Source organism: Tachyglossus aculeatus, chromosome X3, assembly GCF_015852505.1.
Source record: "Tachyglossus aculeatus isolate mTacAcu1 chromosome X3, mTacAcu1.pri, whole genome shotgun sequence".
Taxonomy (NCBI): Eukaryota; Metazoa; Chordata; class Mammalia; order Monotremata; family Tachyglossidae; genus Tachyglossus; species Tachyglossus aculeatus.
The window spans coordinates 19,784,809-19,797,524 of record NC_052099.1 but is presented as its reverse complement, the minus strand read 5'-3'; the positions used below and the strand labels follow the sequence as shown (position 1 = coordinate 19,797,524).

At 40.6% G+C, this 12,716-nt stretch overlaps 1 protein-coding gene across 2 annotated transcripts in view; it reads right to left on the bottom strand.

Moving 5' to 3' along the window:
- CDH12 (cadherin 12) overlaps positions 1-12,716 on the bottom strand; it is a 497,253-nt gene that overhangs the window by 40,347 nt on the left and 444,190 nt on the right. For both annotated transcript variants that reach the window (XM_038770299.1, XM_038770300.1), the window contains one exon: positions 8,123-8,242. In XM_038770299.1, coding sequence (XP_038626227.1) covers positions 8,123-8,242 — 120 coding nt within the window. The remainder of the gene's footprint in view (positions 1-8,122; positions 8,243-12,716) is intronic.

The window sequence follows — 12,716 nt, the reverse complement described above, 5'->3', positions numbered from 1 at the left end:
AGCTATGTACAGAAAAGCTCAGGTGAATGTTAAAGGGTTCAGATCTGAGTGCAGCTCATGCTGGCCAAATATTTTACAGAACTCCTCACTCCCCAGAAGACTCTAGGTGGTAATTTAGTCAGCAACCCTCACCCCTGAAGGTATATCCGCAGCACAAAACCAAGAACTCCTCTCCTCTTCCTCCTTTTCTCTTTTCTCTGGACCAACATCAGGGCACTTAGTCAAAATACCACGACACTGACATGCTAAAGTACCTTCCGAATCCCTGGCCTCTCTAATCCTTTTTATCATCACCCAGTTCTTAGAGTCTCTCCTCTGTCTGCCTTTCCTAAATTATGCTGACCTCCTGAGCACTGAGAGCTTCTCAATCCATTCTGGGTCAGCTGGTCAACTTCCAACTGACTGACCCAGGGAAGCTGCTGTCTTTGTCCTTGAGATTCCTCCCAGCTAGCGTTGACTCTTCAGCCCTGCAATTCTTCTCAAAGACCACGGCCCCCAGCAGGCCCTCCTCCTTACCCTGTCACATGGAAACTTCAGGCTATTGGGAAATAGGAATGGATAAAAAATGATTGGTAGCAGGTATAACAGTGAGAAAGTAGGAAGGGATGTAATTAGTTTTAGGGATAGGGATAGACTGGGATTGTAGGTAGGAGTAACTTAGGTGAAATCCAGTAAAGAATGGCTTTAGGTACTGCAGGGAGCTCTGTCAGAATGTAATATGTTAGGAGGACGTTCTGACATCCATCTTAAAACTCAGTACTGTCAATCGTAGAAAGAGAAATTCAAAGTTAGGGTGACGGGTGAATTTTCAAAGCAACACTACAGATGTTATCGTGTATGTTTTAATAGAACCTACTGGGGATAGAACCTTAATTACTTATGCTTTACAGGTTCATGAATATTAAACTTGTATTCACTGATGCACATCTTGAAATATTTTTATTGTTCAATCCTGTGTACCTGTAACCTTTTATTATCAATCCATTAATTTTAAAACTGCACATACATACCATCATAATAATAGTGGCATTTGTTAAGCATTTACTAGGAGTCAAGCACTGTACTAAGCACTGGGATAGATAAGAGATCATCAGGTCCCACATGGGGCTCACAATCTAGGTGGGAGGGAAAACAGGTAAGGAATCCCTATTCTGCGGATGTGGGATCTGAGGCAAATTAAGTGACTTGCCCAAAGTCAAGCAGCACACAAGTGGTGGAGGTGGGATTAGAACCCAGGTCCTCTGAATCCCAGGCCTGTGCTATTCCCACTGGGCTATGTGGCTTCTCCTAAGGCCACACTACTTCTCTGTGCTGATTTGGCAATTCTGGGAAGAACAGGGGGAGGGGATACAAAAGAATAATCACAGCAGATGTGATTTGAAAAGGGCTTTCACACTGCTGCCCAGATCATTTTTCTACAAAAATGTTCAGGCCAAGTTTCCTCATTCCTCAAGAAACTCTAGTGGTTGCCCATCCACCTCTGCCTCAAACAGACACTCCTCACCATTGACTTTAAAGCACTCAATCACCTTACACCATCCTACTTCAGTTTGCTAATCTACTACAATCCAGCTCAGGACACTTCACTCTTCTAATGTTAACCTTCTTAATGTACCTCAGTCTTATCTATCTATTGAGAAGCAGCGTGTCTCAGTGGAAAGAGAATGGGCTTTGGAGTCAAAGGTCATGGGTTCGAATTCCATCGCCACCACATCTGCTGTGTGACCTTGGGCAAGTCACTTAACTTCTCTGAGCCTCAGTTACCTCATCTGTAAAATGGGGATGAAGACTGTGAGCCCCATGTGGGACAGCCTGATCACCTTGTATCCCCCCAGTGCTTAAAACAGTGCTTTGCACATAGTAAGCGCTTAACAAATGCCATTATTATTATTATTGTTATTATTATTATATTGTCATCTATCTGACAGCCAACTACTCTCCCATGTACTGTCTCTGACCTGGAATGGCCTTCCTCCTTGTATCCAACAGAAAATTACTTGCCTCCCACATCAAAGCCTTACAGAAGGTACAACTCCTCCTGACTAAGCCTTCTTCTACTCTTCTCCCACTCCCTTCTTCATCTCCCAGACGAGTTCCCTTAATTCACCTCCCCTTCCCAGCCCCACTTCTGTACATATTTGTAATTAGTTTATATTAATCTCCTCCTCTGGACTATCGGCTCATTGTGGGCAGGGAATGTGACTGTTTATTTTTATACTGTACTCTCCCAACCACTTAGTACAGTGTTCTGCACTCAGTAAGTGTCCAATAAATACAAATGACTGACTGAAAGCAGTGGTCTGTTCAATGTGAAGGAGAAGAGAGTTCCAGGCAGAAGGGAGAGTGTCCACAAGAGTGGAATGGTAAGAGAGATGAGAATGAGACCCAGTGAGTAGGTTGGCTTGAGAGTAGTAAAGCAATCAAGCTGTGATAATAGTGGGAGAGGTTCAAAATTGAGCAGCAGGAAGGGGTTGATTGCATGCCTTGAAGCAAGCCCTAAGGAGTTTCTGTTCAATGCAGAGATGGATGAGTAGCCACTGGAAGTTTCCAAGAAGTGGGGAGACATACCCAAAATTATGTTTTAGAAAAAAATGATCTGGCCAGCAGATTGAGGCGCATGGACTGGAGTGGTTCATTCATTCAATCATATTTATTGAGCATTTACTCAGTGCAAAACACTGTACTAAGCACTTGGGAGTGTACAGTATAACAACAAACGGACACAGTCCTGCCCACAATGAGCTCATAGTCTAGAAAGGGAGACAGACAATAATATGAATAAAGAAATAGAGGTAAGAGTCTGGAGGAAATGAGGTCTGCAAGGAAGATGACGCAGTAAGTCTACAGTAGATTGTAAACTCCCCAAAGGCAGGGATTGTGTCTTCCACGTTTTGTATGGTCCCAAGCAGCTCGTTCAGTGTCCCCAAGTTCTGAATACAGTGCTCAGCACCCATGCACTCCAATTCAAAACTGATGATGATGATAATGATGATTGAAGTGGCTGACTAAAAAACAAAGTACTCAAATTAGCATGCACAGTACAATGCTATGCATAAGGCAGGTGTTCACTAAATACTTTTTAGGAGTTGACTGGTACCAATTAGTAATATTCTGCATAATGTATGGCATAAGGACAACTGAAAAGAAGGAAAAAATGTGGCTCCATTTGATAGAACAATGAAGAATATTTTGGGGACAGTGGTGGATTATCTTGATTTTTTTTTTCAGTTCCCAGAGGGTAGGTTAAAAATCTACTTCAAAAAGAATATACCTAGTGGGTTCTCTGCATGAAGAGTTGCTTGTCATTCTGGATCAGTGTGCCTAATCAGCCGCTCATTTTGCTCTCTTAAAATCTGAGGCATTTGGTAATTTCCTATCTAAGCAAACTCCATCTCTAAGAAAAATCAATGGGAAGAATGCTCCTTTGGAAAACAGTTCATGCTTGATTTTAGTCATTTGAGAAAAAGCCTGGCATCATGGATAGAGCATGAGTCTGGAAGTCAGAAAGTCGTACGTTCTAATCCCGGCTCTGCCACTTGTCTGCTGTGTGACCTTGAGCAAGCCCCTTCACTTCTCTGTGCTTCAGTTAAATCATCTGTAAAATGGGAATTGAGAGTATGGATGTGATGTGGGACAGAGACTACGTCGAACCTGATTTGCTTGTATCCACCCCAGCACTTGTACAGTGCCTGGCACACAATAAGTGCTTAACAAACACCACAATCATAATTATTATTATTGTCTCGGAGCTCTGGTGGAAAGTCCCTGGCTTTTCCTCCTCTCATTCTCTCCAGTCCCAAATCCACCTCCAGAGCCTTTTTAAGGACTTACTCATCCCTTTAAACCAGGAACTACCTGGGAGGCTCAAACACTGAGCTGACACTTTGACTTCTTAGAGAGGTCCTGCAAGTATTTTTGTTGGTTAGCACCAAGGGCACTTTGGAGACTTTCCAAGCATCTGAGTTATCAACACAGTGATTCCATCATTCTGGAGAAGGTACAAGTAGATACCCTATTTTCTACTTTAGCCACTGTTTTAGTTGTCCTCCTGCTGTATCTATCATCTTCCTCTCTCACATATGCATTTTCCCCTTCCTCGGTACTTGTATTTATGCATATTATTAATTGTACAGTCAACTACAAATTCCAAATACTGATACCATATTGTCAGTATTTCCCTGTCTATTTATCCTATTAGACTGTAAGTTCTTTGTGAGCAGGGATGATGATGATGATGGTATTTCTTAAGTGTCAGGCACTGTTCTAGATGTTGGGGTAGATACAAGTTAATCATTTTGGACATAGTCTTTGTCCCACACAAGGGTTCACAGTCTTAATCCCCATTTTACAGATGAAGAAACAGAGGCACAGAGAAGTGAAGTGACTTGCCCAAAGTCATGCAGCAGTCAGGTGGGGGAGCTGGGATTAGAACCCAGGTCCTTCTGACTTCCAGGCTCCTGCTCTATCCACTAGGCCATGAACTGCTACCTTGTTAGTACAATCACTCATCCTACCCCGACTGAATTACTGCATCAGCCTCCTTTTGGATCTCCCATCCTCCTGTCTCTGCCCACTTCAGTCCATACTTCACTCTGCTGCCTGGATTATCTTTCTACAGAAATGTTCTATAGAATGTCACACCCCTCCTCAAAAATTTCCAGTGGTTACTTATCAACTTCCGTATCAAACAAAAACTCCTTACTATTGGCTTCAAAGCTCTCCATCAACTCACCCCCTCCTACCTCACCTCCCTTCTCTCCTTCTACAGCCCTTCATCTGCCGCTAATCTCCTCATTGTTCCTCGTACTTGCCTGTCCCGCTGTCGACCCCTGGTCCATGTCCTACCTCTGGCCTGGAATGCCCTCCCTCCTCACATCTGCCAAACTAACTCACTTCTCCCCTTCTAAACCCTACTGAAAGCTCACCTCCTCCAGGAGGCCTTCCCAGTCTGAGTTCCCCCTTTTCCTCTGTCCCTATTCCCTTCCTCTGCTCTACTCAACCCCCTCCCAACAGGACTTACACATGTACATATTTATTATTCTATTTATTTGATTAATGATGTGTATATATCTATAATTCTATTTATTTTGGTCATTGAATGCCTGTCTACTTGTTTTGTTTTGTTGTCTGTCTCCCCACTTCTAGACTATGAGCCTGTAGTTGGGTAGAGATTGTCTCTGTTGCCGAATTGTACTTTCCAGTGCTCTGCACACAGTAAGTGCTCAATAAATATGACTGAATGTATGAATGAATTGAGTAAAGCACAGTTCACCCAGTAGGCACTTGATAAGTGTCACTACCACTACCACTAGCGTTACTATCATCACCACACAATGGGACTTTAAATACTCATTTTGTTGCTCATTCATCACTCTTTCCAGGACTATACTTGGGACAAAAGTGGCACTTGCCCAGTCCTTATTATGCTCTTGCATGAGCCTGTCATAATATTAAAAAAAAAAAAAAAAAAACCACCTCACATAAGGCTCATTTACAATGAGCATCTTGGCTCATCTCTCCTATAGTCTTCTGCCAGCCATGGAGGATTGTCTCTGTCATCCCACATACTGCTGCAGACCCAAACCGTCTAGAGTTAAAATTAAGTAGACCATATGTTCTGCCAGGCGTGTCTTAATGGTGGAATCAGAGCCAAATGATGAAATGATTCAGCAAAATATGCAATGGGCCCCATTACATTCTGTCATAGAAAAGCAGTTATGAATTGAAAATGGCTGACTTGAGAGCAAAATGACCTGTACTCTATAGCCTACTTCCTTATCTCAGGATTGACCTTGTGTAGCTGAGTTGGAAGAGCATCTGAATTGATTCTTTTCTGTACTACTCCCAAAAGTCAGTACAGAGTTAAGTGCTCAATGAATGCTAACAATATAAATAATCCTTCCAGTTCATCCAGTAGTAGCAATAATAATAATAGTTAGGGTATTTGTTAAGCACTTACTATGTGCAAGGCACTGTACTAAGCACTGGGGATGAATACAAAGCAATAGGGTTGGACACAGTCCCTGTCCCACGTGGGGCTCACAGCCTTAATCCCCATTTACAGATGAGGTAACTGAGGCACAGAGAAGTCAAGTGACTTGCCCAAGGTCACATAGCAGACAAGTGGCAGAGCCAAGATTAGAACCCATGAACTTCTGACTCTCAGGCTTGTGGTCTGGCCATGCTGCTTCATTGCGGTCAACCTGACTGACAGTTTTTGAGCTATAGTTATAGGGAAATAGGTTTATAGCTGGAAGTTGGACAAAATCTCCTTGGCTCAGGAGTTTTAAAGATTTTGTTTCAGGGCTACTAAGATACGGATCAACAATCACTTGTCCATGATACAGAATGTATTGAAGCAGTCCATAATATACACCTTCAAAATCCAATCTCAAAATCAAGACAGAGGGGTGCACAACTGTGTCTTCTTAAGGCCCTCGGTGTGCACAAAAATGTCAGGGCCATAAATTGGTCCAGAATGGGCAGAGAAACTCACAGGAGAGAAAAGAATCAGCACTAGGGTTATGTAGTGGAACAAATTTGGAAACCATCTATGCAGTCAATCAATTGATCATATTTATTGAGTGCTTACTGTATGCAGAGCACTGTATTAAGCACTTGGGCGAGTACATCATCCTATCCACTGAGGTACAAGTCTGTTCTTTTGCTACACTTCATTGTAAGCAAGTAAACAAACAAAATTAGGTGTGAAAAACAGTGTGGGATAAGCAGTGTGAGACCTTGAGATATACTTATCCCGTGAAGGTGTGAATCATAATCAGTACTGGATCTCTATGGTTTGTGAAGCACTATCTTAACCTTTTGAGAGAGTCCACATAAATCACTCAATTAATGGTATTTATTGAGCACTTACTGTGTGCAAACTGCTGTGCTTGGGAGAATACAACAGAGTTGGTAGACTCGTTCCCTGATGACAGTGAGTTTACAGCTCAGAGCAAAATACATAGCCCCTACCCTCTAAGGATTTACTACCTAAATGTCTCTGTTGACTACAATTATATTTCCTTTGGATAGGAAATAAAACAAAAAAAGATTAAAATGATACTGTGATAATTCTTTTGACAATGTGCTTATTTGGTGGAAAAAGAAATTGACCCAATAAATATGAATTGATAGGGAAAGGGATTAGAAAGCATTTTTAATAGCTGGATCAAGAGCCCTCCAAACATTTCCCTGTGAAATTTTTGGCATATTTTTAAATCACTCCCACAGTCCAAAGTCCATTAAGAACTTTGAATTTAAGACTATACAGGTCATTGGAAACGTCATTCTTCCCTTTCTAAAGTAAGCTCCTGGTCCTAATCTGTAGAATGATCTACTGTAGACAAATATCCTTGACAATGAGCTATGTGTCTTTTTCTTGAGTTTTGGCACTGTGACGTAAAGTTCCGGCATCCAATTATTGATCATTGAAGAAGAAAAGCTATTTGACCCTCTAACATGAAAGCATGGTTTCCCTATAATCTAGTTTATTGAGAAAAATTCCTGCTTGGATTCCAGATTCTTATTTTCCTTTGCAATTGTACTTGTTTTTACTCTATCACTGAATGATTTTGCTAGACAGTAGTGAAGGCATCATATGCAGGTGTGAAAACAATAGGTTGTGGGACATATCATCAATTTTGGAAGTTTCAAGCTCACATTTGTTCTTTTCTCCCCTGTTATGGAAACAATAGCCCAGCTCCCTCTATGTTGCTGAAACAAAATACTAATCAGAAAACCAGACTATGGTAAAAGATTCATAAACCCAAGAAAGGAATGTTGAAATAAATAGTTATCTAATCCAAGAGAGAAGGCATCACCTGAAACTAAAAAGAACAACAACAACAAAGCTTTAAAATATAAAACCTGGAGAAGTTCTAAATCAAGAATCCATAAAAATTTAGAGAGAGATTTCACTTTATTCAAAATGCTATCTATGGAAAGAAGTGTCCTGCTCCACTCACTTACTGAGCAAAGATTATGTCTCATGGATTTTAAGGCACAGCCCCCTGGATTTTTACTGCTTAGACAAGGACATGCAACTAGAACCGCCAAGGTTTAATTAAACTTTAAATATTTGAAATGGTGATGATAACTCTGTCGCTGATAAAATATTTACCTGTCTTAGGATCAATCGAGAAATAAGGTTGTCCCTGAAGGATGCTGTAAACCACTCTGGCACTGTTCCCATAAGTAGGATCATCTGCATCCATAGCTTTCACCTGGAGCACATACGCACCTGCACAAAACACAACAACACAAGCATTTGCTCTTTTCCAGTTTATCACAACTTAAGTTTTGTTTTTTTTTTTCTACTTTAGGTGGCAGGGAACTTTCCTGATATAGTTTGGAAGCTTCTGTTAGCAGGTAAATGAAGGCAGAGAAAAAGGAAGCCAACTTTTTCCTTGAGGATAAGGCACAGTGATGCAGTTGATGCCACTTACATGTCATTTTAATATGGTTTAAATGGAAGTTGACTCTGAATATCACAAACCGTGAATTGATTCAGACACTAAAACTATGATAAACATCGCTTGAATAAGTTCACTCCACAATTTTCAAGATTCACTAATGTGATGTCAGCAAAGGTGTACCAAGGCCTTTAAACATGCTAATGTTACCAACTTTAAGCCACCTACAATTATATTTAGAAATCAACACCTCCATTCAATTACTGTAACCCAATTGAAATCCCTGAAAACATGCCTAATTCTAAGGTGAAATAAAGCTCTCTGGGAACTTTCTACGTGATCAAGTTTTAAAATATTAATGAGAGGTCTGAGAGTTGATCCAGAAATAAAGTAATGAATTGTTTCTAATGAACAACAGGAAGGAATTTAATAGGAATGAATGAATGAATAATGGTATTTGCTAAATGCATACTATGTGTCAGGCACTGTACTGAGTGCTGGGGTGGATATAAGCTAAGTAGTTTGGACATAGTCCATGACTCTCGTGGGGCTTACGGTCTTAAACCCCATATTACAAATGAGGGAACTGAGGCACAGAGAAGTTAAGCCACCTCACACAGCAGACATGTGGCAGAGTCAGAATTAGATCACAGGTCCTCTGTTTCCCAGGCACATACTTTTTCCAGTGTTGTTGGTGAAAGCACACAGATGCATTTTACCCCACACAGACCCCTCCCTGAGCCAGGCAACTCTCCAACCATATTACTAGTCAGAAAGTCGGCATCCATGCCATTTAGTAGCTTCTTGAGAGTCTGAGCATAATTGTTCAACCCAGATGAAGTTGTACAGTGTCCTTTTGTTGAAAGACTACAGAACTGGGACTCAAGAGACCTGGATTTGAATTTCCACTCAGACACCAGCCTCCTATGTGGCCCTGGGTAAGTCACTAAATCTCTCTGGGTCTGTTTCCTCATTGGTAAAATAAGATAGATTGTGAGGCCATGTGGGACAGTGATTTTGTCCACTCTCATAATCTCATATCTACCACAATACTTAGTACATACTGACTACTTAATAATAGCGCTATATTATCATTATTAATACTAAAACCAATGACCCCTTTGGAACTGACTTCAGGAATATTATGCTACTGAGAAGAAGAAATGAAAATCAATAGTAGCCAAGCAGGGAACTCAATCACTCAGTGGTCATTTATCGAGTGCTTACACTGGGCAGAAGTCATCTATTCATAATTTTCATGTGTCCCACTGATTTGTTTTCTGCTGCTTTAACTGTATTAAGTCCTTGGGAAAGTACAATAAAACAGAGTTGGCAGATGTGATTCCTGCCCACAAGGAGCTTTCAGCCTACAGGAATAAATGAAACAGCAATCAATCAAAAGGTGATTTTTATATGAACATGGTGAGATAGGGATTGGCAGTCTCACGTCAGTTCAATCAGCCACATGAGGATAAATAGCTCTCCATCACTTTCAATCATTTGTCTTCCCCTACATTATTTATCCTCAATACTCTTGTTTATACAAGTTAATGCTGAAGAAGACTGTGCCACAGTTTGTACTGAGTCACCCAGAGCCATCGTACTCTCAGATTTGGGAGAATCTCACTCATATTTTGAAGGGAGAGGCTTTGCAAGGCAAAGGAGTTTAGCCCTGATGTAGTCAATTCTGTCAGTAAGAATATATTGTTTGACCACAGGAATCAAAGTATCTCTAAGTGATCTGCCTATAGTTATAATGGCTCCCACAGCATATACAGAAAGCTGAATTTTCACACAATTTCAAATACGGAAGAATCATACAAATTTCAACCTTGACCATCGTTCACCGAAAACAGGAACATATCAATCAATTGAACAATCAGTGGCACTTATTGAGTGCTTACTGTGTGCAGAACACCGTATTAGCTTAGGAGAGAGCAAAAGCAGAATTGTTATACGTTTCCTGTCCACAAGGAACATAAGTTTTAAGAGGAGTTTGTTTTCAATCAATCTATCAATTGCACTTAAATACCTAAATTATCATTATTATTATTGAGCACTTTATATGTGCAGAGCACTGTACGAAGCTCTTTGGAGAGTACAACATAATGTAACAGACAAATTCCCTGCCCACACATGCCTTTTTTTGTTGTTATGGTGCCTCAGGTTTCAAAAGAAAGTTTTATAAATGTTTGTATTTTATCACTAAGAAAAAATATTGCTGAGCAATGTATTTTCTAAACTGAATTGTATTTAAATACGTTGGAGAAAATGTGTCTTTCAAAAGTCTTATTAAATTCGACTTGTAAAATATTTTTCAAATATTTTAGTTCACAAACAAATGACTTGAGATCTTTCCATGGTTCATATGAAATATAGAAGTCTGTATCTAGAAAATCAAGTTCATATAAACCATGAATTCTTTGTAGGCAGGAAACATTTTTGCTGACTCTATTATATTGTGCCTTCTCAAGCACTTAGTATAGTGATGATGACGATGATGATATTCTTTACTAAGTGCTTACTATGAGTCAAGCACTGTTCTAAGTGCTGTATTAGATACAAATTTATCAGGTTGGATGTAGTCTCTGTCCCACATAGGGCTCTCAGTCTTAAGTCAACATTTCACAGATGAGGTAACTGAGGCACAGAGAAGTTAAACGAGCAGCCCATAGTACACATAGCAGACAGGCGGAGCCGGAATTAGAACCCAGGTCCCTCTGATCCTCAGCCCGAGCTCTATCCACTAGGCTATGCTGCTCTGCACGAAGTGAAAACTCAGTAAATCTGATTGATTAATTGATATAAAACAATATGGTAATGATGTTCCAGAGCTACTTCTAAAATGTCCAGAGGACATTATCAAGGAATCCCAGAATTCCAGTTATTGATTTTTGCTGGAGACAAAATACTAGGCTGTATTGACCCAGTATTTTCTTATGTCCCTAAACTTTCTCATTTCCTTATTTGTTTGCCCACCCGTTGGTTAACCTTTTGTTTAAGAGAGGAAACTTAGAGGGACTGAGAAAAATTGCAGAGAAAAATAGGCAGTTTTCACACTGATATTCCACCTGAAGAAAAATTAAGAACTCCTAGAAAATTCCGAGCCACGTAAGTGATGCCTTCCCAGACCTTCACCGTGACCCCTTCTTCCCCTTTCTCTAGCCTGACAGTTTTTAATGACAATTCTTTGCTCCTGCACTGTTTCTCTACCCTCTTCCTTAAGCTTCAGCAAAGTCTACTGCTCTGATTTGGGTAAATCACCTATAGCTCTATGCAGGGTGCAATTTCAGGTCACACCTTTATCTGTCACTCTCACCGTGGACAGCTAACAGCCATCCTCAGGCATGACTCCCTCTGACTGCTGGCCAATCCAAAGTGCATCCAGAGACATTGGAAAGAGCTCACATGGTCAGGTCATTAGAGTTGCCTTAATGATCACTAATAGGCCAATTGGACTAGAAATATGCTAGGATGAAACACAATTACTTTTCCAGGGTGGTCTGCGCAGCAGTTTTCAGGCTGAACACATAACTGGACTGTCTCCAAACAGTCTATTTCCCTCCCATTACAGTTGCATTTCAGACTTCTGCATTGCAGCCCATTTAGAGGCACCGTTTCTCTGTCAAAAATTATTTTGAATTTTATTATTTCAGATGAAGGTGTGAGCTATTCTGTCTTATAAAAGCAATCTGCAAACCTAAGGGACAGTCCCTCAATTGTTCCATCAACAAAACTACAGACTAACATTGCTCTCAAGGCTGATCTTGAGGAATGCTACTCTGTATTTCTCTGACCACCACGTTAATGCAGACTAGCCTATTGCTACCAACTGGGAACAGGTCTCCCCCACCACCCCGAACCCCTGTTAGAGTCTAAGCTCCTTGAAGCCAGAAAATGTCTCTGTTTTGTCCTTCTCAAGTTCTTAAACCTATGAATTGCACCCATTCATTCATTGTCATACTTATTGCGTACTTTCTGTGTGCAGAGCACTGTACTAAGCACTTAGGGAAGCAGAATACAACATAAACAGTGGCAGTAAGGACACAATAAATGCTACCACTACTACTATTTGTGCACCCACCTAGGAACTGTATGTCTTTTTCCCCCCTGTGCATCAGAAATCTGCTATAAAATTCATCCATGCTACTAAAGACAATTTTATTTCAAGTGCATTCCTATTTTGTTTCTTGCATAGACAATGGAACTGTATTTTTTTTAACAACAAATTTCTGAATTTGACCCAGTCACATCATTCCTCTAACATTTCTGCCTTTCATTGGTGATGTGGCGATGGTTCAA